At 40.9% G+C, this 26,128-nt stretch overlaps 1 protein-coding gene across 6 annotated transcripts in view; it reads left to right on the top strand.

The window, feature by feature from the left end:
- PDE5A (phosphodiesterase 5A) overlaps positions 1-26,128 on the top strand; it is a 94,920-nt gene that overhangs the window by 53,878 nt on the left and 14,914 nt on the right. For 2 of the 6 annotated variants that reach the window (XM_073341001.1, XM_073341004.1), the window contains exons 11-18: positions 93-152; positions 11,811-11,957; positions 13,454-13,579; positions 18,366-18,460; positions 22,665-22,752; positions 23,954-24,054; positions 24,152-24,229; positions 25,243-25,306. In XM_073341001.1, coding sequence (XP_073197102.1) covers positions 93-152; positions 11,811-11,957; positions 13,454-13,579; positions 18,366-18,460; positions 22,665-22,752; positions 23,954-24,054; positions 24,152-24,229; positions 25,243-25,306 — 759 coding nt within the window. The remainder of the gene's footprint in view (positions 1-92; positions 153-11,810; positions 11,958-13,453; positions 13,580-18,365; positions 18,461-22,664; positions 22,753-23,953; positions 24,055-24,151; positions 24,230-25,242; positions 25,307-26,128) is intronic. The other 4 variants (XM_073341002.1, XM_073341003.1, XM_073341005.1 and 1 more) reach the window with 4 other exon arrangements.

Here is a 26,128-nt window from a genome sequence, read left to right as displayed (position 1 = left end):
AATTTATTTCTCTTTTTAAAAAAAAAGATTTAGATGCTTTTACAGTGCATGCTTTTATTTGTATTTCGGTTTCTTCATTCCTTATCCCATAGGTCCTCTCATATCACGCTTCAGCCGCTGAGGAGGAAACAAGGGAGCTGCAGGTAACAGCGGTAATAGCATTTTTTAAATAATAGTAAAAAAAATGCATTCTTAATATATGGAGCAACGAAGGATGGTCCAATGTGCAGGGTAACATTTTCAAAAGTGCCTGTGTTAATTAGGTATCTAAGTTACAATGAAAACATATCTGTTGCTGAGTTTCATTGGTGTATCATGGGTAAGGCTACGTTTTAGTCACAGGTATTTTTAGTAAAAGTCATGGACAGATCACGCACAGTCAACAAAAATTCATGGCCCATGACCTGTTCATGACTCTTACTGTATACCCCTAACTAAAACTTGGCCAGGGGGCTGCAGGTGCTCTGAGGGGGCAGTCTGGAGGCACCACAGGTGCTGGCGGGGGGGATGGCCTGGGCTCCCCACTCGTGCTGGAGGGGAGGCGGGTGGCACGCAGCCCAGGACCCCTGCTGGTGTTGGGGGTGGGGAGGGTTGGCGGGGCTGGCAGGCTCCCTATCCAGCTCCTTATGTCCCTGCAGCTCCTAGGGGAGGGGCAGCCAGGGGCTCTCCATGCGCTGCTCCCGCCACAAGCGCTGGCTCCTCAGCTCCCATTGGCTGGGAACAGCAGCCAGTGGGAGCTGTAGGGGCAGGGCCTGCAGGTGCAGAGCCTCCTGGTGCCTCCACCTAGGAGCTTCAGGGACATGCCAGTGGGAGCCAGGGAGCCCCTCCACCCCAAGGTAAGTGCCGCCCCGCACCCGAACCCCTAGCCCTGAGCCCCCTCCCACACACCCAAACTGCTGCTGCTGGCTGCTGCAGAAGTCAGAGGTCACATTATCCATGATCTCCATGAAAGTCACGTTATCCATGATCTCCGTGACAGACATGCAGCCTTAATCATGGGACATGAAAAGACAGCAGTGCATCATGGGAGATGTAGTCTAGCCAGGGAGCTTGGTCCACAGGGAGAATGGGGGCACTGAGGTCTGAACCTACAACTACCATGAGACACCACGGCAGCTCAGGCAGATGCAGAGTTTAACATTATCCCAGAATGAAAATTTTAGATATTTCTGGATCAAAATTTTTGATAACTTTTCATTCCACAAAATGTTTTATATTGCAGGTTTTCATCTGCTTTGGGATGAAAACAAATGTTGAAATATCAGAATTCCCACAGGACAGAAATTTTGTTTTTCTATCTCTACCTAAATACTAATCCTGGGATATTATAATTAATGTATTCCCCTCCTTTTCTCATTGTGTACTTCTGTAGTTAACATCCACTACCCCATGAGTCACTGCATCTAGTAGGTCAAGGCATGTTTCATGCCTCTCCAGTTCTGGGACATATTGCTGATGCCCACTGTTTGTCCTTCCCTGAATTTCTCAGTCACCACATTCTTCATTATAAAATTGAAGTTTGTTATCATTAGGTATGCTTCTAACTTAAATGGATGGCCTTAGATATCTCTTTTCCCTTCTTATCTGTCTGTGTGTCTGGTATCTTATCTGTGTGTCTGGTAGAGGACTCCTGGCTTTGATACCTATTGTCCTAGTCCCTAGGAGGCAACAATTATGTTTTCTTTTTTGGCCACACTTCCTTGGGCCACTTTTCCCCAACGGAGATACCACCCAGGAGAACATGTCTCTTCTTTCTAGTGGCTTCCATTCAGGGCTTGCCTCTTGATCACTGATTGGGCTGCTGATCTCTGTTGGGTTCTTAGTCTGAGGACAGAATACTAACTGCAGCCAAAACTGTTAAAACAGTTCTTTTCTGCATTATCTTTTATTCTTACAACTTTTAGTTTTCATTGAAGCCACATTCCTCCATCTTCCTTCATTTCTCATAGCCTCTGCTATTCTCTGCATTCTCTCAAATTGCCTTATCTTTCCTGAAGATGCCTTTTGTCTCTTTCCAGTTTTCTTACTTTATGACTTTCTTCTCTTTGGCTTCATCTGCCTCTCAAGCCTCTGCATCCTTTCTCCAAATCAGAGAGGGCAGTTACATTTCAAGATGGGTATCCCTTATGTTCTTTCATTTGTTGTGCATGTCCCACATCAGACTGATTTTGATCCTTAATTTGCCATTCTTTTTAGTTCATCAATGACTGCAAAGTGCTTTGAGAGCCTCTGATCGAAAGTGTTATAGCAAATGGTGTTTCATACTTTGGAATGTCTCTTCACTTCTTGGAACCTCTTAGTGTCAAGGGACTCTGCTACTGTAACAGCTCCCATGCTGCACTCTCCTGTTCGCTTCTCAGCTAACTTTTTCTGTGCTCTGTATATTGCTACCAACTCAGCTATTGCCTTGTTTATGGCTTGGTTTACCACTCAGTACCTCAGTACATGTCAAACTTTTGTTTGGATTCACTCCGTTGCTGACTCTTCTCTCTGAGACCAAAGATAAGCTTGAGGTCAATGGTGGTAACTGAAGTCAAGAGTTTTCAGACAAAAGGCAAATTTTGCTAAATGTGGGAATGCTTTCTAGATTTGTTTATTAAAACAATGTCAGGGGCAAATTTGGCCTTCAGACTGAGGCTAACATCGGGAGCTTGCTTTTTCCACTTTCTCTGAGCTTGGCACTTACGCTGTTATAGTCTCTCATGTGTGCATCTAGAGAATGTAAAATAACAACACGTTAGTGGCTTAACAAGTTACACCACAGATCTTCTGGGGAGGCTGCCAGTGGCTAATTTCCTCCCAACCATCTGGTGGCTCTCTCAGGATTCAGAGATCATTAGTGAACTGTTTTCCTTCTGTAGGATTTGTAAGACCATGAAGGGCCTCTGGTCGCTAGCCTGCTCCACTTTCCTATTGCAGAGACAATAGGCCTTTGTCAGTCTTGCTACTTTGTGAAATAGGTCTTTATTTTCAGTGAGCCTCCTTTACGTGAGTAGAAGAATTAAACTGCACATGATAGTGGTAGATGACATCAAAAAGAAAACTTGCATTCTGTTTTGCATTTCATCATTCAGAGTTTGAATAATATTCTAAAGAATCACTCTTTTTATTGCCTATAACATCTTCTTGGAGGAACTACTATTTTTTTAAGAGGAAAGAACCCAAGCCAAATCAATAGACCTTCTGCTGGTCATAATTCACAATGTGATGAGCACTACTGAGCATGCCAATGTTTGTTGGTTTATTTATGTTGATTTGTACAAAAGAGGGAGAGTTTTCTGTTTTGTTTTTATATACCAAGGCTCTGGTGCCTCTGCCATATGTTAAAAATACAATCAAACCAAATGCACACAAAAATAACTGCAGCCTCCCCAAAACCACAAATGGAAAAACATAAGTCACACCAACCACAGACTCCAGCCCACAGCGCATTCACCTTCCCTTTCCAAAAGCCTGGAAAAGTGATCGGATTTGTAGCATGTGCTGAAGGCCAGCAGTTTGTGCTATTGTGAACAAGGATGGGGACTGACTCCAGAGTGTAGCGTTCCTGACAGAGAAGGCCCTGCCAGCAGCTTCCTTTTTTTAAAGCTGGTTGGTGCGGGGGGATTCCAGTTTGAGTGTCTCTGCTGTACCACTGGAAACCATACCCTGAGAGATGTGGTTTCTCACCCAAACGCTTTAGATCTTTATAGATCAAAGCTGGCATTGGCCTAAAGAGGAGAAATTATTGGAATCTTTTTTCCTTCAAATTTTGAAATTTCATCAAAGTTCAAAACATTCTGACTATTTCTGTAGCTGGGGAGAAAAATGGGGAAATATATTTTGTGAATAATTTCTCAATGTTTCCAGTTTGTTTTTTGAATTTCAACATTTCATATTGTGACCTGTGCTGGGTCAATGGCAGGACGTTAGGTTTCAAGGGTATGTCTACATTGCAGCTGCGAGTGAGCACCCAATCCTGGGTAGACGGACTCAGACTAGTAGGGCTCGAGCTAGCGTGCTAAAAATAGCAGGGTGGATGTTGTGACTCCATCAGAGACTCAGACTAGCCACCCAAGCTCAAGCCTTGGGGGTTGGGTGCCCCCATGCAGCAGGAAAGCCCATTTGCCAAAGATGCTGCCACTTCCCGCCCTAGTATCATTATCTGAGTTGATTTAGAGTGCAGCCCCTTGTCCAGCACAGTGCAGTAGTCTAATCTCAAGGAGACAATGGCCTGGATCCTGGTAGCAAGGTTCACAAAAAGGAAATGATCTCAGTGTCCTGGCCAGGTGTGTATAGGCAAAGAAGCTCTCCCAGTCACTGCTGCTACATGATCATCTAACAGCAGCTAGGGATCCAGTAATGCCCCAGATCTTTAACTTGAGTAACAAATGGTGGGTTCACACGCTCTGTTAAAGGGCCAGATAAGATCTTTGCCATACCTTCAGTTGCTTACCCCATCTCACCAGCATCACTTCTATCTTAATACTGTCTGGAAGCATATTAAACCCAGCAATATGAGTCTGTGTAAGATGATTTAAGATCACCTTCAATCAGCTCGTCCTTATTCAGGCTTATGTCCCTATCAAACCCCAGGTAAGGCATTTGGCAGCATTTGAGTCAGATGAAATTCAGAAAAAGAGCTGGCTGTCACCAGCATACTGAAAACACTGCCAGCCCAAGCCTCATCACTAATTCTTCCAATGACTGAATATACACATTCAACAACAGAAGGCACAAGATAAGAGCTCTATGAAACACCACATGAGAAAATCCTAGGCTTAGAAGAACGGCTGCCCACAACTACCTTCTGAGACCTCTCAGAGAGGACTGAAACCATGGAAGAGTGACCCCCTCCCCCGCACCCCATCTACTCTCACTGAGGTTTGCAAGTGAGCAAGGTAGTTGCACTTATAATGCAAATTGCTGCCATGCATCTAAAATGAAAACTGACACCTAGGACAATTGCCAGATGGATGTTTTCACCTAAAATGATTGCAGATCTCCAAATACCCATTCAGTAATTTTCAGACAGTTCCCAGTATAGTATTACAGCCCATTATCTGACATGTCAGTAGACTCTTTGTTCTTAAAACCAGGGTAAGAAGCTGATCTTACTCTTCCTTTAAAAAAAAATCTTTAAAAATCTGTAGTCAACAAACCCCATTTCTGATATACACTCATGAAAGCATTTTTCTTAGTTTGTTTACATTTTTAGCAACAGAATAAAACACTTGGAAATGGCAAAAAACTGAGCTGTTTATCATGTTTATCATATTTTTCTGGAGCCATCTGGCAGCTGTTTTAGGAGGGTTGGAGGTCAAACAACTCTCAAGATCAAATGGATCATTTTAAGTTGGTTGGAAGTCGGTGCTCCTAGGCCCAGTTTTAACTTAAATACAGGGTAAATGTTTGTTCCTAAATCTGAATGTATACTCTGCATTAGGAATATGTATTTCTGTCTTTGGCTAGAAAGAACAGCTCTGTTTCTACTTTTAACCTGTTTAAGGTCCTGATCTGGGAAAGTACAGGCATAAGTCTATCCCGTTTTAGAATTGTACTTTAGCACATGCTTGAGTACTGTCCTAAATAGGGTTACTTCTCTGAAGCAGAGTCTAGTTGCTGGAAGACATGCATTTTTGCACCCATTTACATGTGCTGAGCAGTTAGCCCATTGGAGTAATAGGCAGCAAGTAGCTAGGGCTAGAGGGACTCAGCCACCAAATGTGAGCTATGTTGCCACTACCCAGTGGCCCAGCAGCAGGACAAGCAAGGGGAGTCCCTGGAGCCCAGTGGCAGGCAGTGAGGTGGATCTACAAGGCCCTGGCACGGAGCTGCAGGCAGAGTCCGTCCTGAGTGTGTCCAGTGCACTGCGAGCCAGACCCCATTCCTGGCATGGTGGTGACGAGTCTGTCCCTTCCCTTCCAGCAGAGCTGGGGCTGGTGTCTGCGGGGGAGAGAGGAGTGGTGAGACAGAAGGAGGAGAAGAGAACAGTAGAATATCAGGGTTGGAAGGGACCTCAGGAGGTCACCTAGTCCACCCCCCTGCTCAAAGCAGGACCAATCCCCAACTAAATCATCCCAGCCAGGGCTTTGTCAAGAGGAGGGGAAGGGGCTGTGGAGGAGGGAAGCCAGACCCAGCTACAGCCAGCTGTGGTCACTGGGCTTCTTGTGCTCCCAGCCCCTTGCCCCTCCAAATAATCCACCAATACCTGACCTAGCCCTCAACCACTGCTTAAACCCATCCAGCTCCCTGCTGCCCCATCCCCAAATAAACACCACAACCCTCTCCTGCCCCGCACATAAACCCAAACTCCAGAAGCCACATTATTCTGCCACAGCCCCACCCATCCGCCTTCCCACTACACCAACCCTCATCTCCCCAATAAACTCACCACATCACAAACCTGCCCCAAGCAACACCCTTATGAAATATGACCCTGCCTAAGCCCTCCCTCCATTCCCTAAAGCCCCACAGACCCTCCCCGCCATTGCTCATGCCCCTCTTAAAACCTCCCAATCCCCGAAATAATACTTCGCTCCCCCCAACCTCCCCTTTCACTCCTGCGCCCTGTCAGTCCATGACCCCTTACCCCCCAGGGCACTTCTGCTGCCACCAGCACCCAAGTCCGTCTACCGTACAGATCACCTCAAATGTCACCACCTCCTGGCTGCACCAACCCCCTCTTCTATCCTTCATTTGCTCCAGGCACTTATGGCTCCCCCAGGAACTCCCTGCAGGGTCCCTCACCCCTTTAGCCCTGGCATCAACATCCCATCTTCACTTTGGGGTGTTACATGGGGCTGGTGACTGTTTTCCCCCTCCTCTACACTCCCCCTCCTTGTCTCCTTGGGATGGGCAGATGGTTAGCCCTCCCACATTCGGAGGAGCCCACCACAGCAAGAGCCAATGGGCTGGAGCGCAGAGCCATGCCACTGCCAGGGCGAGTTGAGGGTGCACACCCCCCTCTGACACTTCCCAAGGGTACCCAGGGTGGTGTGAAAGAGACATTGGTGTGAAAGAGACCTGTCTGTACCTGCCATGGATCAGCTCCCTGACAACCCCGGCCACAGGCACTACAAGTACTCCCTTCTGAGCCCCACAGTCTCTGCTGTCTCTCTGCAGACAAACAATAAGCACACACCAACCCCTGAACCCTCTGAGTGTTCCTGTGGAATGCCAAGCCTCTGTTCCACTGAATACTCACAAGACTGACAGATTTCACCACTCCTGAAGGAACAGTACCCCAGCTTATTAGTTTTAACTCCAAATCATCACTCCACTTAACACACAGCACTTAGATATTTTTTAGTGAAAATAAGAATAAGTTTATCATCAAAGAACAGAGATTCAAGTGATGGAAAGTAAGAATATTGGAAACAAAGGGTCATATATAAAACAAAATAATAACATGCTTTTTAGAGCCTATCTTAACTTCTACAGGATAGTTTACCCCCAACTGCTTTTCCCAGTATTTTCAATCAGGTTGTTTGAGATCCCTCTTTCATAAGATCAAGCCTGCTGGTGGCTTGTCCTCACAGACTGAAGGAATATTGGGGATTCATAAGATCAAGCCTGCTGGTGGCTTGTCCTCACAGACTAAAGGAATACTGGGGATTCATCTGCATCCCAGGTATAGTTCCAAAAGTTAGTTCTCTTTTCTCCTAAATGGGCCCTGCTGTTCTTGTTAGTTCTTAAAGCCCCCACAATCTACTCATTAGCATTCTGCTCAGACTGTAAATGGGGATCCCTTGGGACCCATATAATACTCAGGTTTCAGAATAACAGCCGTGTTAGTCTGTATTCGCAAAAAGAAAAGGAGTACTTGTGGCACCTTAGAGACTAACCAATTTATTTGAGCATAAGCTTTCGTGAGCTACAGCTGTAGCTCACGAAAGCTTATGCTCAAATAAATTGGTTAGTCTCTAAGGTGCCACAAGTACTCCTTTTCTTTATATAATACTCAGTTTCACATGACCAGCCAGGGAGAGATAAACATCTCTTCCCCCACTCCTGACAGGAGTATATGGGTCACCCTTTGGTGACCTGCCTTAACATACAGACCTAGAGAGCATAATTTGTAGTATCTATCCATAGCTCCTCACATATTGTCCATACATGCATCTCACTATGATCAGTATGACACAGGCTTTCATTAGAGAATTTACATGGCATTCTTTGGCAGACTAGTATGTAGATACCAGACCCAGGGAATCTCTGAAACCCTTATGTACCCCTGATCCCTCTGCCAGTTGGCATCAAGAGGTCCTTGGGTCATACACTCACCGGGGCTTCTCCTCCACATTGGGCCAGGATAGAGAGAGTGACCCATACACACTGGAGAGCAGAGCCTGTCAGTTCACTCAACTCCCCTCAAAGAATATTTTCACAGGTGATGATGATTGGAGTCCCTAATTGGGGCCTCCAGACACGATCAAAATACATACAGTAAGCAACAGTAATTATAGGCCAGCTCATTGCATCACAGTTATGCAGAGAAAGGTAACGGTAGCTCCTCTTCTTTCCTTCCCTCTGTGCCGCTTGGTAATTTTACTGAGGTGGAAAAAGTGAACATATTGGATGAAAGAAGTGGTTGTTTGGGAGGTTAATACTACATTTAGAAAAGAGCAGGCTAGGAACAATAGTTAAAAAGGCTTTCAAACAGCGACACAGGAGAAGGAGCTCTGTTGCCTCTGGGAACCGAAAGGAGAAATAACCAAGCCACAGTTGTGTTGATGTATAACTGGAAAATTGTGGTTTCTATCTCTCAGTTGGGGAGAAGTTTGTTGCTTTTCTTCCCATGTGGGCATCAAAGGCAGGAGATCAGTGAATAGAAAGAGATAAATTATAGAAGAGGTCAGAATGCAAGCATGAGAAAATGTCCTGGTGAGCTCCTGCTGTGTACATCCTTTTACCTCATGAAAGATCTGGTTGCAAACGCCTTGTGTTTGCTTCACTTTGTATAGCTAGGGAGAGAGTTGATACACCACTAAAAGGATGATGATGATATAGCAAGCCATTGCACTTTGCATTATTAAAATCCTGCGAGTTCCACCCCCTAAGACAGCCAGGCTCATATCCTCTGTGTTTAATATGCCTCAAAACAGTTGAAATTTCTCACGAGGGGATGTTAATTTATTGGGGAAAAGAACAGAGTCTCCCATACTGAGAATCACAAAATTACACCGACTGCAGTGTGACAGGTTCCCCCTGGGGTGCCACCTGGAATTGGGGTACCACTGAGCCCTCTGACCCACCAGCCTGGGATCCCTCTCACACTGTGCTGCTGTTACAAGCTGCAAAGCCCTCCGAGCTTGCACTTTCACCAGCATTCACACAGGTAGGGACACACCCAGCTGCAGTTACATGCAGGCTCTCTAACCACTAGCCTAGGACCCCAGAGCAGTATCGTCCTGCCCTGGTCAAATCTGGCCAGTATATGGGTTTAATACCTGGTCCGCCTCTCCCTCAATATGAAGAGGACCATGCACACTTGTGGTAACCAAGCAAAGATTTTCCCCAGACACCTTAGTCAAACACACACTGTTTGGATTAAAACATAAAATAAATTTATTACTACAAAAGAGAAATTTTAAGTGATTATAAGTGATAGCAAACAGATCAAAGCAGATGACCTAGTAAATAAACAAAAATGCAAACTGAGCTTAACACACTAGATGAATTAGCAAATTCTCACCCTGAGCGATAAACAGGCTAGCAGATTCTTAAGGCACAAGCTGCCTTGGGTTTGCAGCTTGGGTTTGCCAGGTTTTCATACACAGGCTAGAAATCCCTTTAGCCTGGGACCATCACTTCCCCCTGTTCAGTCTTTGTTCCTCAGGTGTTTCCAGGTGTGCTGTAGGGAGCGTGAGGTGCCATCATGATGGCATTTCCCCCTTTTATATATTCTTCTCACTTACTGGAAAACTCTTTTGCTGTGACGTGGGTCAAACAGTTCCCATTGTGTATTGCTATCTCTGAGAGGTTTCTATCATATACAGTTCCTGGGGTAGTCCTTGTGCTTCTGTGCATTTCCTCAATAAGCCATTAACATTGTTTGGCCTTTTTGCTGTTGTACCTGAAAGGCTGCTTGTGGGCGTTTTCAACCTCACAACATGTTTCAGTAACACATACATAGCCTAACTTCCTAACTTCACATACGACGAAAGGACCTACAATTCAACAAGATATTAATGTCTAGCAGATCAACTTTTAGAATGATACCTCACAAGGCATACTTTGTGCAAAACATATCCTAATTACATGACCGTGATGAATAAGGGGTGCCAGGGTGACACACACAGAACTACTTTTTCCCCCCCTTTAGCTATTTTGAGTGAGGTGTAATAAATGTTGTGATGCAATGTATTTATTATCAACATTTTAGAAGTGGAAAAGGTTGGCAATTCAAGGAAGGCTAAGTAAAATAGTGGTCCTAGTTCACTAAATCATTGTTTTTGCACTGGGAAACAATGTGAAAAACTTGTAGCATTTGGAGTTACGTTTTGAGTGGCCATTAGGTTTCCCAAGTGGTTGTATTATTTCCTATGGAGAATATTGGCAGCATGGCCCCTTCACCTACCAAGGCCCAAATGTGGGACACTGGGTGAAACCAAAATGAGAGACAAAACTATTAGGGAAAGCAGTTTATAGTAATGTAGGATTCCTTTTTAAATGCCAGTTTCCATAACCTCAGTTTCATGATTCTACATTTCTGATTTAAGTAATACACACCAATAAAAGTGAGAAGAAAGTAAATGCGGCTGTAAAAGGAGGATGTCATTTCTACCAAGAGAGAGCTGAGCAGCATGATTACAATACTAGAGTTAATAGAAATATTCCTGGGCTTCAGTAAGGATAAAGGTGAAAGATAAAACACAGGCCTCCTTTTTATCTTTCACTGTCTTGATTTTTATCTGATTTTTAAAAAACATATCAATAGATATATAGTTGAAACAGCTGTAAGGGAACTGCACTGGAAAATCCTGCCTTTTTTTATTTGTTACAAAAAAACGGTATGAGCTTTTGGATCATAGTGCCACACTCTGCTTCATTTATCTTGATATTTATTTCTAATATCCTTAATGTAAAAGCCCTGAAGATGCCGCAAAGAGGCTTATATAGTAATATCACTGCTGTATAAAGAAAGTGAAAATGTTTGGAGACATTGGAATAGTTAGTGCTAAATGTAGTGCCAGATTTTGAAAGTTAAGTTGCAATGGGTGGAGCTGAAATTTTCCATGCCAAGGGTCAGCCTCACTGTAATTTTTTTTTCTTTTTTTTAACATTTCAGCAGTACAATTTCAGCCATTTCTGCGAATGAGGTTAGAGGAAAATTGGTAGTTTGATCCACTTTAAAACAATTCTTACTGTTTCTTTGTTTAGGTTTAGTGCTTCCAGGGTTTAGAGCAGGAACTTGAAATTTGACAGGATCTTATGGTCAAAGAAGTGCCTTTTGTGTCCCTAATTCACAAGCCTCTGAACATTTTCGGTGGAGCATGTTAGAACATTGCAGCTAAAACCTGCTTAAAAATCAATGGCATGATGATGATGGCCCTCAGTAATTTAGGTGATAGAAGGATGGTCCAGGTAACCCTTTTAATAATTTTGGCTTATGGATAAATTTACATTAATTCTAAGAACCAAATAAGATTAACATTGAACAAACAAGGATCGGGACAGATAATCAAGGGAATGTAGTCACCAGCTTTCAGTACAATGCAAAGGTAAACTTTATCAGAATACTGCTGTTCTCCTGATGCAAAAAGATGTGATTATTCCAGACTTTCTAACTGCTACTGCTCAGTTTGTTCTCTTTTATTTTTCCCAAGACGGCTGTTGTGCCATCTGCACAATCTCTCAAGCTGACTGACTTCTACTTCAGTGACTTTGAGCTTTCCGATATGGAGACAACACTGTGTTCAATTCGAATGTTCACAGATCTCAACCTGGTGCAGAATTTCCAAATGAAACATGAGGTACGGAAGCTGCAGAATGCTATTTACATGTGAAGGGAAAACATCAGACAACTTCACTTCAAAAATGTGTGTGTGTCTGTGTTTTATATACTCCTCAACACACTGCCAAGACCAATTTTAGGATGAAAGACTGGATAGCTGGGGCAATTGGTAGTGAAATACAGAGCCTTTCAACTCAATCATCAATTCATAGATTCATATATTTAAAGATTATTAGAATTTAAGATTAGAAGGGACCACTAGATCATCTAATCTGACTCTTATATATATCACAGACTATAGAATTTCACCCAGTTACCTCTGAATTGAGCCCAATTACTTGTGTCTGACTAATGCATATCTTCCAGTTCAGACAGAACCAGGGTGAAAGTGAGACCCAAAGTCCTTACCATCTGTTATAATGAGTTGGTTTCTATCCAGTTCCTAACGTGCAGGTGTGTCTGCATCATAAAAAAGCACCACCACAATTGGCACCCGTGTTGGAACCCTCACCAGAAACACTGAGGCATTAATGGATGTGGAAAATTGAGCTATCTTTTCCCAACAGCCCTGATCCCTCCATAGTAAGGTTAAAGCATATTGGCAGGGTAGCAGCTTACATTGCTCTCGCCTGTTGCTCATTGCTCTTTTTTGCAAATGGATGATATTAGTTTTCCATTGCTGTCAATGTGACACCTTTTGCAAGAGCACTAAAATTCCCTTAAACAAACTGATATCAAGATCCTTAGCTGGCATTAATCAGCATAGCTACATTTAAGCCAACAGATTTAGACCAATTTACACCATGTGAAGATCTGGCCTTTTTACCTTTCACTTTCATAAAACTACTGTAAAATCCATGTCTTTTTGTTCTGTAAAACACCTAGCGGGGATCTGCATAAATAATAACAACAAACAATATGATAAGCTTTAAAAGCCTTTATATCATACTTACATGATTTACAAGGTCCATCTATCTCTTCTTATGCTTTGATTCCATCTGGTGTGAGGCAGGAGCTTATGTTCACTTTCCAATCTACTTTTCCAGACAACTTTTAGGGTTCCCTCTAATTCAAAATGAAACAGGTTCTGGTGAGCACACAAATACTGTGAACAAATTCTTCATTCAGTTAAATCAGAATAACTCTAAATTCTAGGTCTACACTAGTGTACCTGGAACCATAATTTAGCTGTTGGTTCATGTCACGGAGTGGTAACTTTAGGAATACAGCTGTCCACATAATAAATAAAACAAATCTGCAATTGCCTATAAATTGTTTAGCAAACTCTAGGTTTTGGAAGTGAGGAAGTTAAACTAAGAGACTACACAGATTTTCCTTATCCATATTTTTACATAAAAGTGTGTCAACATTAAATTTTACTGAAAACAAGTGAAAAGGTAATTTTTCTGCATTAAATCTACAATAATTAGAATTCTCTTTATTTTATTTTTGTGTGTGAAAAGACTAAAGTTGTAATGTATTTTGGATTTAACTGAATGATGCTGTTTGTTAAAGGTTCTTTGCAGATGGATTTTGAGTGTGAAGAAAAATTATCGAAAAAATGTTGCATATCACAATTGGAGACATGCCTTTAACACAGCCCAATGTATGTTTGCTGCTTTAAAATCGGGTAAACTTCAGGTATGTTTGACTGTTTTCACCCTAAGAGCCTTTTAATTAACTAAGTACTGTAACACTTGCACAGGCCCAGTTTTGATCTCAATATGTCAGTCTGGAATATCTCCACTGAAGTCAGTGCATCTTCTCTGAAGACTTCAGAAGCTGACCTTAGAATCATAGAAATGTAGGGCTGGAAGGGATCTTGAGAGGTCATCTAGTCCAGCCCCTTGTGCTGAGAGAGGACCAAGTATATCTAGACCATCCCTGACAGACATTTGTGTAACCTGTTCTTAAAAATCTCCAATGACAGGGATTCCACAAACTCCCTTGAAAGCTTATACCACAACTTAACTACCCTTATAATTAGAAAGCTTTTCCTAATATCTAACCTCAATCTCTTTTGCTGTAGATTAAGTTGATTATGTCTTATCCTACCTTCAGTGGACAATTGAGCACCATCCTTTTTATAACAGCCCCTAACATATTTGAAGACTTTTATCAGGTCCTCCCTCAGTCTTCTTTTCTCCAGACTAAATATGCTTAGTTTTTTAACCTTTCCTAATAGGTCAGGTTTTTTAAAACTTTTATCGTTTTTTTGCTGTCTTCTGGACTCTCCAGTTTGTCCACTTCTTTCTTAGAGTGTGGTGCCCAGAACTGGACACAGTACTCCAGGTGAGGCCACACCAGTGCCGAGTAGAATGGGACAATTACCTCCTGTGTCTTACATATGATACTTTTGTTAATACACCCTAGAATATTAGCCTTTTTCTCAACTGCATCACTTTGTTGATTCATATACAATTTGTGATCCATTTTAATCCCCCAAATCCTTTTAGGAGTACTACTGCTTAGTCAGTTATTCCCCATATTGTAGTTGTATATTTGATTTTATTTTCTTCCTAAGTGCAGTACTTTGCATTGTCTTTATTGAATTTCATCTGGTTGATTTCAGACCAATTCTCCAACTTGTCAAGGTTGTTTTGAATGCTAATCCAGGAGTCCTCCATAAATTTTATAAGCATATTCTCCACTCTATTATCCAAGTCAGTAATGAAAATATTGAATAGTACCAGACCCAGGACAGACCCCTGGGAATCCTACTAGATATGTCCCCCAGTTTTACAGTGAACTATTGGTAACTACTTTTCAAATATGGTCTTTTAACCAGTTTTGGGCCCAATTTATAGTAATTTCATCTAGACCACATTTCCTTAGTTTGCTTATGAGAACGTCACGTGGGACTGTGTCAAAAGCTTTACTAAAATCAAGATATATCACCTCTATATCTTCCCCCCCCCCATCCACTAGGCAGTAGCCCTGTCAAAGAAGGAAATTAGTTTTGTTTGACATTATTTTGTTCTTGACAAAATCATGCTGGTATTCCTTTTCACCCTGTTATCAGTTGGGTGCTTCAAATTGATTGTTTAATAATTTGTTGCAGTATCTTTCCAGGTTACAAAGTTAGTCTGACTGGTCTATAATTCTGCAGGGTCCTATTTGTTCCCCTTTTTAAAAATATGTACTGTGTTTGCACATCTCCAGTCATTTGGGGCATCACCCATCCTACATGAATTCTCAAAGATAATTACTAACGGTTCTGAAATTGCTTCAGCTAGTGAATTTCCTCAGGCCCGGCTGACTTGAATACATCTAAATATTCTTTAATGCGTTCTTTCCCTATTATGGTTTGTGTTCCTTCCCCCTTCTTGTTAATATTAATGTGTTAAGTAGCTGGTCACAATTTACCTTTTTAGTGAAAACTGAAGCAAAATAGGCATTAAATACCTCAGCCTTCTTGATGTCATCTGTTTTTAGCACTCACTCCTTGTTAAGTAGAGGACTACACTTTCCTTCATCTTTCTCTTGCTTCTGTTGTATTCTCCTCTCTTCTGAACCTCCTCTTCTTGTCTTTTGTGTCCTTCCGAGTTATAACTCATTTTGTGCCTTAGCTCTACTTGCTTGTGCTATTCTTTTGTACTCATCTTTAGCAATTTGTCCATGTTTCTGTATAAGATTCCTTTCTGATTTTCAGGTCATTAAAGAGTTCCTAATGGAGCCATATTGATCTCTTACTATTCTTCCTATCTTTCCTTTGCATCGGGACAGTTTGCTGTTGTGGCTTTAATATTGTCTCTTTGAGAATCAGCCAGCTCCTTTTTCTCTGAGATCCATGGGAAGAAAATCTTCCATCCAGTTCTCTACGTTTGTTAAAGTCTGTATTATGGTACTTATTCTTCTCCTCTCACTTTTTCCTTTCCTTTGAATCATGAAATCTATAATTTCATGATCATTTGTACTCAAATTGCCTTCAGATTCACAATCAGTTCCTCCCTGTTAGAATCAAATCTAAAATGGATTTCCACAGGTTATTTCCTCTACCTTCTGACATAGAAGTTTGTGTTGTTAAATTATTGCTGCAGCGTATGCAGCTATGGTGAATTAAATCCTATAGGCCTGGTCCTGTAGATGCTTCCAAAGAAAATGGCACAAACCAGACATCTACAGGATTTTGTCCTTTCCTTTGAAGTTAAATAATTGCATTTTTGAGTTTTATGCTTATATCTTACATCAGTCAGGAAGGTGCAGCAGAAAAGAGTCACCTTACTACAATGTTTTTCTTCATAAATATCAAATATGACCTTTTTTAAAATTCAGGAACCCTTGTTACTAATTTGTTTGTGTCATCTTACAACAACTTCTGTTGGGAGAAATTATTGTACACATTGTATACATTCCATCCTGATTAACAAGAAGCAGAAGAAATGGCATGGAATCAGAAGTGGCCTTGAATAAGATGCTCTCAATATTTTCTGGTTACGGAACAGGGGCCGGGGGGAGCAAGCACTGGTACACAGATCTGCCTAAGATAATCACAAAGCCAGATATTTCCAGACTGATTTGTTTGCTATCCGCACTTCAGATCCCATTCATCATCTGTAGAAGTGGGAACAGCCCCACTGAATTTGACTGACCGAATTTGTTCTTCAAATGGTATATATGCCAGTTAGCCATGTAGCTACCAGCTGGAAAGGAGAGAGATTAAAATTTTCAATTCCTGCCCTTGTGGTTGTGCAGTGGTGGTGTTCTCACGTTCAGAAGATATTGTGTGATTCTGTAGTTTTTCACCAGCTTCTGTTTCTCACTATGTTGGAGTTATGAAATGGCCACGGAGGAGTAGCTATGACTTCTACTCTTCCCCCACTTCTTGGCAGGATAGTTCTGCTCTGGGTTCTGGAAACATATACATTAAAAATGAGCCAGGCTGTGTTTAATTTTGTTTTCTGTGATCCTTAAACTACCGTCCCTTTATTGGCCCAGTGATCAACGGAACATTTGACCTGGCTCTATTGTTGGATCATATTAAAGGAGTTCTGTATTAAAAGCACAAATGAGTTTGATTCCCCATAGTTTAAATTCCAGGGTATTACTAATTAAGAGGTCTCTTGGTTTTTGGTACTGTTTCTCTCCCTCTATGTGTGAAACTTGCAAGCTGCTAATTGCGGTAGTACATTCTAAGACAGTCTGTTCTCAAAGCAATTCACACAGAGAGAGACTCAAAGCAATACTCTGTAACAACAGAAACAGCACCCAGAGACTCCCCGCCCTTTTGTTGTATTAACAATTGTGATTAAAATAGAGATAGAGGATGTATGTGGATGGATGCTTGGTGTGGATAATAACTGAATGATCAGGGAGGTGCCAGCCTAAGAATCCAGTGCCATCAGCTGAAGAAGGCGTCAAGTGGAAATAACCAGAGGACCTGCAGAGGGCAGACTGGAATCCACCCAACAGCCTCAAGAATGGGAGAACCAAAGAACAAGATAACATCTAGCAGCACGGAGCCGTCAGGAATGTGCTATCTTCTGATTGATTCAGCAACAGCATGATGAAGCAATTCCCATAGACTGGCATAGGAAGAAATTCCTATAAAAACGGACTCTAGAAAGTGAGAACTTTGGGGTTTGATTCTGCAAACCAACTTCCAGGAGCATCAGATGAGCATCTGACAAGGCCCTGCTCCCTCCTCATGTCCAGGCCACCTGGCCAGTGGCTTGGCATGAGCAACTCTAAGGCTGGTAACTATGATAACAACCTTGCAGAACCTGTGTGTGTGTTTGTATGAATGAATGTGTGAATAAATATGAGATTGAATGGAATGTTATAGCTATAACTAACTGCTTACTATGATTCTTTCTGTATCCACAATAAATGTGGTATTTTGCCTTTTTCCCTTTAATAAGATCCTGCTGGTTTTTATTTTATTGGTATAACACTATTGCCTGATCAGTCCAAACTCCAAAGATAATTCTTTGATGAGGTTTTGACTAAAATATGGGACCAATTTCTCAAATGATGTAAAGTGGTACAGCTCCATTGAGGCAGTGTGATCTAGTTGATAAGGTACTCAGGAGACAAGGGTTCAATTCCCAGCATTGTCACTGGCTTGCTGGGTGACCTTGGGGAAATTACTTCCCCTCCCTATGCCTCAGTTTCCCCATATATTAAAAATATGGGGATAATGATAGCAATCTCCTTTGTAAAGCACTTGGAGATCTACAGGTAAAAGGAGCTATATAAGAACTAGGTATTATTGTTATGCTTCACACCAGAGGAGGATCTAATCTATTATTTTTAATACATCAACCTATTCCTTAAAAGTCTAATTCATTTGAGGAAACTAATTGTCCTATTCTGACTAAAACCATCAAAGTTCTAGAAGGTATACATTGACAATACTAATACATTTCGTAGCAAATCTGTATTGCAAAGCTAACAGACATCTTCTTGTATTTCCTATTACATACAGAACAAGCTGACTGACCTAGAGATACTTGCTTTGCTGATAGCAGCCCTAAGCCATGATTTGGATCACAGAGGGGTGAATAACTCTTATATACAGAGGTAAGCAAGTCTGTTAGGAAGGGAAGGAAGAGCACAGATATGTTTTCTTATTTCACCGAAATTAATAAAAAAACCCCAGAAAATTAGACAGAGTAGAATCTTGCTAATGTGCACTAATGACGGGAGAGCCTTTGTGAATTAATGAGTTTTGCAAATCAATAAATCTGAGAATATTAGGATAAACACACCATGACTAGTAATTTTAACTGATCAGCTACCCATGTTTCTCATGAATTCATTGAATGCTGGGTAAAATACTGGATGTTTAGGCTAAAATACAGATGTAAGACTTCATAAAAATGTATGTTTAATTAATAAAAACAGAAGCTAAATAAGAAATTACAGAAAATAAAACAAAGCTGGTCATTTAGTAGTATGTAGGAAGTTTAAATGAATGAACTCAACACAGGATATTAAAACTTATTAAGAAGTGATAAATTGAAGTCTTAACTCATAGTGCTAAATGCGTTCTAATTCCATACTACTGTGTGATGTTGCTTTTGGTATCAATATGGAACTATTGATCCTTAATTCATGTCCTTATCAATTTGCCCATCAACTTTAAATCATTATAGAACTGTCAGTGACAATTCAATCAGCAAAATTGAAAACCTAGAATTGTAATTTCAGAAATGTCAGTCCAATAGCAATTTGCCTTTGCAGATATAATGGTAATTCATAGCCAAACCATGCACACACAAATATCATACACTGTCCACAACTAAGAACTTTGGGTGAAGTTCACCCCTGTGCAGTTGGCCAGAAGAAGGCGCAATCACCACTTAAATCTTGTTATCCCGTCAAAGAGACCACTATTTTATGTGCGGATTAGCAAATTTCTGTTGTAGTACATGATTCCAGTTTCTCAATATTCAACATTCAAAAGAATATTTACTTCACCATGTCCTTGAGACACCTCATGCAAACATAGGAACTGCCCTGCCAAAATGGACAATGGTCATTCTATTCCAGTATCCTGTTTTATATCAGTAGCCTGTGCTCATTGCTTCAGAGAAAAGCAGTCAATCTTCATAATGCATCTGCTGTTATGGTGTAATATTAAACCTTGGGCTGAATTGGAACTGATGTCCTTTATATTAAAGACTCCATTTACCAATCTCCTTTCAAGGCCATGGAAGCTCCATTGAAGTCAAAGATACAATTCCCATTGACTTCAGTGAAGCACATATTTTTAATAGGTCACCTAAACTGTGGTCAAATATTTTGAATTTGCACATATTTGTGCACTCAGTTAGTTATTCATTCAGCATTTGCAGATGCCATTTGGGAGATATTTGAAAAACTGGCCCTAAAAGACACATTTTGTAAAGAATTCAAAATCTGAAACTTCACAGATAAAATATTGTTGACATTATGTTCTAAATTAGAAACCATCCTTACATAAACCATCCTTATGGTACGCCACACCTCTGACCTAACCCCCTGTAGCTATGTCATTGTATTCCCTGTAGTGTAGACATGGCCTGAGTCACTTTTCAAAAGTGACTTAGACACTTAGGAACGTAAGTCTCCTTGAAAGTCAATGACACTTATGCTCCAATGTGACTTATGGTGATTTTGAATTTTTTTCCCACCGATATCTAACATTTAGGGCTTGATTCAGCACCACCGAAGTCAAAGAGAGTTTTGCCATTGTCTTGAATGGGAGACAGATGAGACCTCTATGTATTGCTTTGATTAAATGAATAGTTTGATTAGACACTATAGTTATAAAAGAATTACTGTGATATCGCAGCAGTGTCTGGTTCTGACCAGGTTTGGGGAAGAGAGACATTATGCATTTCTCAGCATCTCTTTCTGACGGAGTTGGAGAGTAGTGTTGAAGCTGACTTCGGAGGAAGTGGCTTACTTTATACTTGGTGGGCACAGTAAGGTGTTGTCAAGATAGCCCATAGAGGAGGAAAAGTATATGCATGTGAGAAAGGAAAGACTGGGAAATATAGGAAAATAAGTAAAAAGTGAGGAAATTCCTGCCTCTCAGGTCTGTTGATCCACACTCAAATATTGGGGCTTAGAATTGTTCCAAGTATGGTAATGTGAGACCAAAAAAAAAGCTAAAAAGCTGAACTGATGGCAATCCTTTGTCCCGCAAATGGGGAATCCAGTAACCCACAAACAAACAGTGATTGGAACCAGTTAGCTATGTTTTTCCTTTATTTATTTAAAAATAAATTTCCTGGAAAACATCTGGATATGCGTCATCTGCTCTTCAAAAATGTCCTGGGAAAAAGTCATAGACAGCGAAACCCAACATTCACACATGCCACAAAGCAGAGTCGATTACAACTTTACATTTTTTCATTAATAACAGTTCCAGGGATTTTGTTTTTAAATCTCTCAGGCTAGTAGAAACCAAATGAAAAGTAAAAGAGTTTTCCAGAGATGAATTATTTTTTTCAGTTGGGGGAGGGGGAGTGATACTTGGCACAAGATTCTTTTCTTGAGCAATAGGTTTAAAAAAAAAATAAGGGAATTATCCTCCTAGCACATATTACAGGAAATGGACTCCGTTTTAGGATCTCTTGGCAGATACACAGTTTTTTCCAAATGTGTGTGTAAAGAAGGTAAGAGCAATGAAAGAAGGTTATATCATCAAATCACTGTATTCAGAAAGAATGGTGTCCTTTGGCCTGGCCTGTGGGCCTAATGGAAACGCCATGCAACGATCATGTTAGGAACGTGAGTTTATTCCCACCACTGGTATCTTTCTTCCCAGAACAGCAGAGGCTGCAAGTGCTGAGGAGGCAACACTCTTGGCCCCAGTTTGGTACAGTAGATGGGAACGTAACTTGTGTATTTCCTTAGTTATGTGCATCTCCGATCAGGATGAAATCCTGACCCCACTGAAGTCAATGGGAGTTTTGCCAGTGACTTCATTGCAGGCAGAATTGCACCCTAGATGTATTGGCAGCCATCGTAGGATACGCACACACACTATCTTGCACTTTTCCCAATAATCCTTTGCACCGGTCTCCTAAGAGGGGCACAATCCTGCAGTTCCAGTTACTCATGTGAGTAAATTGTCCTCATGCAAGTAGGCACATAGGACTGTATGTCTAAGTAAGGATTATTCGCATGGGTAAGGATTTGCAGGATCAGGTTATAGGTGACTATAGTGCCTGATACAGGGTCAGCAGTGGAACAAGCTTCAGAGGGAATCCCAACTAGTCCTTAGCTGAAGGGATCAGGGCAATGATATGGAGATGAGGGTCAAATGGTTAAAAACAGGAGATTTGCCAGGCTCAGTAATAAAAGCAAACAACACCATTGTGCAATGGAGAAGAAGGAGAAAATGGAGAAATCTTCAGAGAAGAAGTTTCCCTATTTTATCCAAAATTAAGTAAGCACAATAAGCTCAATATCCTATATTACAATATAGGATTAAACTTTGCATCCGTACAGTTAATTTCATACTGTTTGTTCTATCAGTGGTACAATAAGGGCTGCACAACTCACATGCCATTTTTCTTTGGATTTTTTGTTGCTCACAGGAGAAATGATGATAGCTCAGTAACTTGTTCATTATATATCAAAGCATTTATTTTGCAACAGAATGAGAAAGAAGACTGGTGTGCAGTCACTAGGGTCGCAAGCTAAGAAGGGTATGGCTGGCACTGACTCCTATAAGACCTGATCCAAAGCCTACTGAATTCACTAGGAGCTTTTTCATTGACTTTAGTGTGCTTTGGGTTGAGTTTCTATTGCCATTTGCTACTTACAAGCTCAGTAGTTGCAGAAAAGCCACCTCCCTAGATTGTTTATTCAAGAAGTCACCTGATAAGTAAATGTAGGTGTATTTAAAAAAAATTGACTCTTTTGAAGTTTTATGTGTTCTTTTCTTTTTCATTTTTAGACTCTTGACACTTAAAGAATCTTGTATTATTTTCTCATTGCTTGTGTGTTAGTGACCTCTACAGGCACAAGTTTAAATCAAAAACAGAACTTCGGAGCTGTCAGTATTTTGAAAAAGTAATCACATTGTTTCTGCATTTGTGCTCCCCTCTACATCTCTCTAAATGCATCCATTCTGTTTGCCTAGTCACATGGAAGAAGGGGAAAAGAGAACCAACGGGGAATGAAGTGTTGGGGGGAGGAGAACAAGTTGTGTTGGCTACTGTTGCTAAGTGATTGGTACCTTTAAGTTGCTTTCTCATTTTCTCCAAGTGATATTTTTACTCCTCAGAAGCGAACATCCACTGGCTCAGCTCTATTGCCACTCAATCATGGAGCATCACCATTTTGATCAGTGCCTGATGATCCTGAATAGTCCGGTAAATGCCTCGTTTCTGTGTGTGCATTGAAGGAAGCCCTAGCCTATTTCACTTATATTTTTAGTTTCTGGATAGATTCCCAGTATTATACATTCCTAAATGATCTTTATTCCTTTTTGGGTAAAGAAGGCAAATACATAGCCCCACTTCTGAGAGTCACCAAACCTTTCCAAATGTTTCCTGATAAGGGAAGCCTTGCTACTCTCATTTTGAGTATCTGCTTCCTTGGACCAAAGAAAATGAGAAGCTTTGTTGCCACTCCTTTAATGAACTCCTGTTTGAAGTGTTGCTTGCCTTGTAAGGTATATCCCTGCTTACACATGCACACAACAGTTCTGAAAAATAAATTAAGTACCTTTTGGCTAGAGATGAGCCTGATCCAAGCCCCAGAAGCCAAACACTGACATTCAGAAGTGAATCCAAACCGAATTGAAATAAATATGTAAATAAAATGACCGCATTCTTAATCTCCGGCTACATTATTTATTAATTATGAAGACCAGCTATTCAGCATGCACAATAATTTAGAAATAGCACATTTACACTATTCATTTCATATCAGTGGCGTGGTAATGTTGGCCTACCTAATAGTACAAAGTGATTCACCTTGATTCACCTGACAGAAGCTAGGATACACTGTAGATGTGATCTCCTTACATCATCCCCAGTATGCTTTGGTTTTGCAGTGGGTGACTGCAATGACTTATTTTTTATGCTGTTTTGTAATTGAATGAGTCTTATATGTTGTTGACAGTATGTTAGGTAAGTTGGTAAGTTCCTAAGAAATATAATTGTCTGTTACAGTCTCTTTACTGGAGGAAAAAAGAAGAAGCTCCAGGATGTGGCTTGTGGAAAATGAATTCTTTGGGATGAAATAAAGACTTTGAAGGGTCTTTGCTCCCTGACTGCTCTGTCTCTTGTATATCCCCTCATAAAAATACTATAGTATTCTAATGTACAGTCATTTACTCTGATGCTGCTACAGAGCTTTGGGCTATTATTCAAGAATACTATAGTATGTTTTTATGCAGGTGCCATGGGCTGGAGAATGCAAGAGAAAGCAGAGTAGGAAGAAACCATCAATTACAAGAAAACAACTCCCAGTGATTTAGAATCTAGGAGGGGATGTAATAATTTGGTGACATGTTCCAAGTTTTATTGTTAACACTGCTTTTTTGTTGTTGCGGTTTTTTTTTTAAAGGGAAACCAGATTCTCAGCAACCTTTCCATTGAAGAATACAAGGCCACGCTGAAAATGATAAAACAAGCCATTCTTGCCACAGACTTAGCACTGTACTTTAAGTAAGTTAGAGATGCATTTGGCTGAACAGCTGCTGAAAGGTGTTTGGATTGTGTCAGACTGATTGTGAATCTTTCTCTTGTTTTTACTGGTTTTAAGGAGAAGGGGAGAGTTTTTTGAACTTCTACAAAAGAAGCAATTTAACTGGGAAGATCCTCTGCAGAAGGAGCTATTTTTGTAAGTAAATGGCAGATGTTTAAAAAACAAACTGTACTACCAACTATCAGGTTTTCCACTTCACACTGCTATTACTTTCAGTAGAGCCAACATAAATCTGTTTAATCTGGGCCAGTACAAGCTGACACAAGTCAAGTGGGTCAGTTAATGAACACCTGGATCTGAATATTGTTAAGAGAGCTGCAGGGGTTGTCTGATGAACTCTGATGAATGACTTCTTGTGGCCTTCCTTCTGAAACAGTCAACAAAATTGCTAGTTATTGTTAGTGATGACAGTGATTTTTATAGTGCGGCACCTGTCCACTAGCTTTTCTATTGTTCCTAAAGGGTATAGGACTCCTGACAGAATGCTGTGTTGTTCTTTTGCTGTAGGTGCATTGTCTTAAAGCACTGAACTGTTGTAATCTGTAGCTGAAAGATTCAGGGAGGGCTGCTTGTTTTGAGGCAAATTCATTTCCCATGAAAGGAAAGAGATTTAAGGATAGAGACACGAGGGACAGAGAACAGCCACACCAACAGCACTGCAAGATTTCCCAGGCTGCCTCACCAGTGTGCTATCACCCTGTTTTGAAGGCACTGCCTCTGTAGGCAGACTAATTCAGTTAACGTCCATGTCCATGGCTCATTCAGTCCTCAACCTTCCTCCTGGAGCAGCCAGCAAAGGTGTGAGTTATTGTCAATGATGACAGTCGTTTTTATAATGTGGTACCTGTCCATTAACAGATGGACTGAGGCCAGCTTTTTTTACCTGGGCCTTTCCTGTGGTAATGGATTTGATCTCAACTGATTTGCTCAGATCAGATGACATAAGAGACAGGCACAGTACCGCGTTACCATTCCTCAGTCATCTAGTCCCGCATTAAAGGATATTTTTGTCATCTTACTGTAATTTTATCAGTTAGCCTGGCTTTGATTTTATTTGATATTGGATACTGTATTTATTAGCTTGTAGACTGAATGGCTACATGAGTTTCATGTTACAACAAATGATGAATTTTTCTTTGTTTTTACAGAGCAATGCTGATGACTGCTTGTGATTTGTCCGCAATAACAAAGCCATGGCCAATTCAACAACGGGTATAAACTTAATTTAAGATTTTTTAAGCGTTTGCTATTCTTTATAGCTTCTGCTTCCTAAGCCTCACCTTCCACTTTGCAAAGGTATTGGTGGAAGGCGCAGCCTTTGGGAGCAATCCTCAGAAGGTAAATGACCTTTGTTTATATGTGTATTTATCATCATTTCAATTGTGAATGGCTGGCTAGATGCTATTTCCAGTTTGCGTGTGCTGCTGTGGTAAATTCAGATGTAAATGTGAGTGCACTTTTGTGCCTAGGGTCTCTCAATTTTGTGTGTGTTTCCAACTTAATACACTTTAAAGGGGCCTGATTTTCAAAGGATGGATGGTCAACACTTTCTGAAAGCCAGAGATCAGCTATCTCAAGTTGGACACCCACCAACAGAAGTGCCCAAAATCACTAGACACTTCTGAAAATCTTAGGTGTAACCTCTAGTTTAAAGATTTGTCTCTTATCATTATTATGCTTCACTTTACCCATCAGCAAATTAATGCTTACCTCACTGGATTGTTGTGAGTTGAGCTTATTGACATATAGAGAGCAAATTTTGGAATAGGGTATGTACTAGTACAATGTATTGTAATATCTTAAGAGCCTCTAGAACATACTGGGTCTGATTGGGCCCTGATTTCTAACCCATGCAACTCCACCCAGGTCAGTGGAGTTAGACAGATGAAATGCATGTACTAATAAGCTCGTTTTTTTTTTCAGAACTGATGTGTAACAAATGCTAGTTGTTTGCTGTGTCTGGTTGTGTAGCGAAAACTTGGTGCTAGACAGTTAAAACATATACAATCTAGGTTTGTTTACTGCTAAAAATGT

This window comes from Lepidochelys kempii, chromosome 4 (genome assembly GCF_965140265.1).
Source record: "Lepidochelys kempii isolate rLepKem1 chromosome 4, rLepKem1.hap2, whole genome shotgun sequence".
NCBI classification, from domain to species: Eukaryota; Metazoa; Chordata; order Testudines; family Cheloniidae; genus Lepidochelys; species Lepidochelys kempii.
The sequence above is the reverse complement of the archived record's forward strand: the minus strand, read 5'-3'. Positions and strand labels throughout refer to the sequence as shown.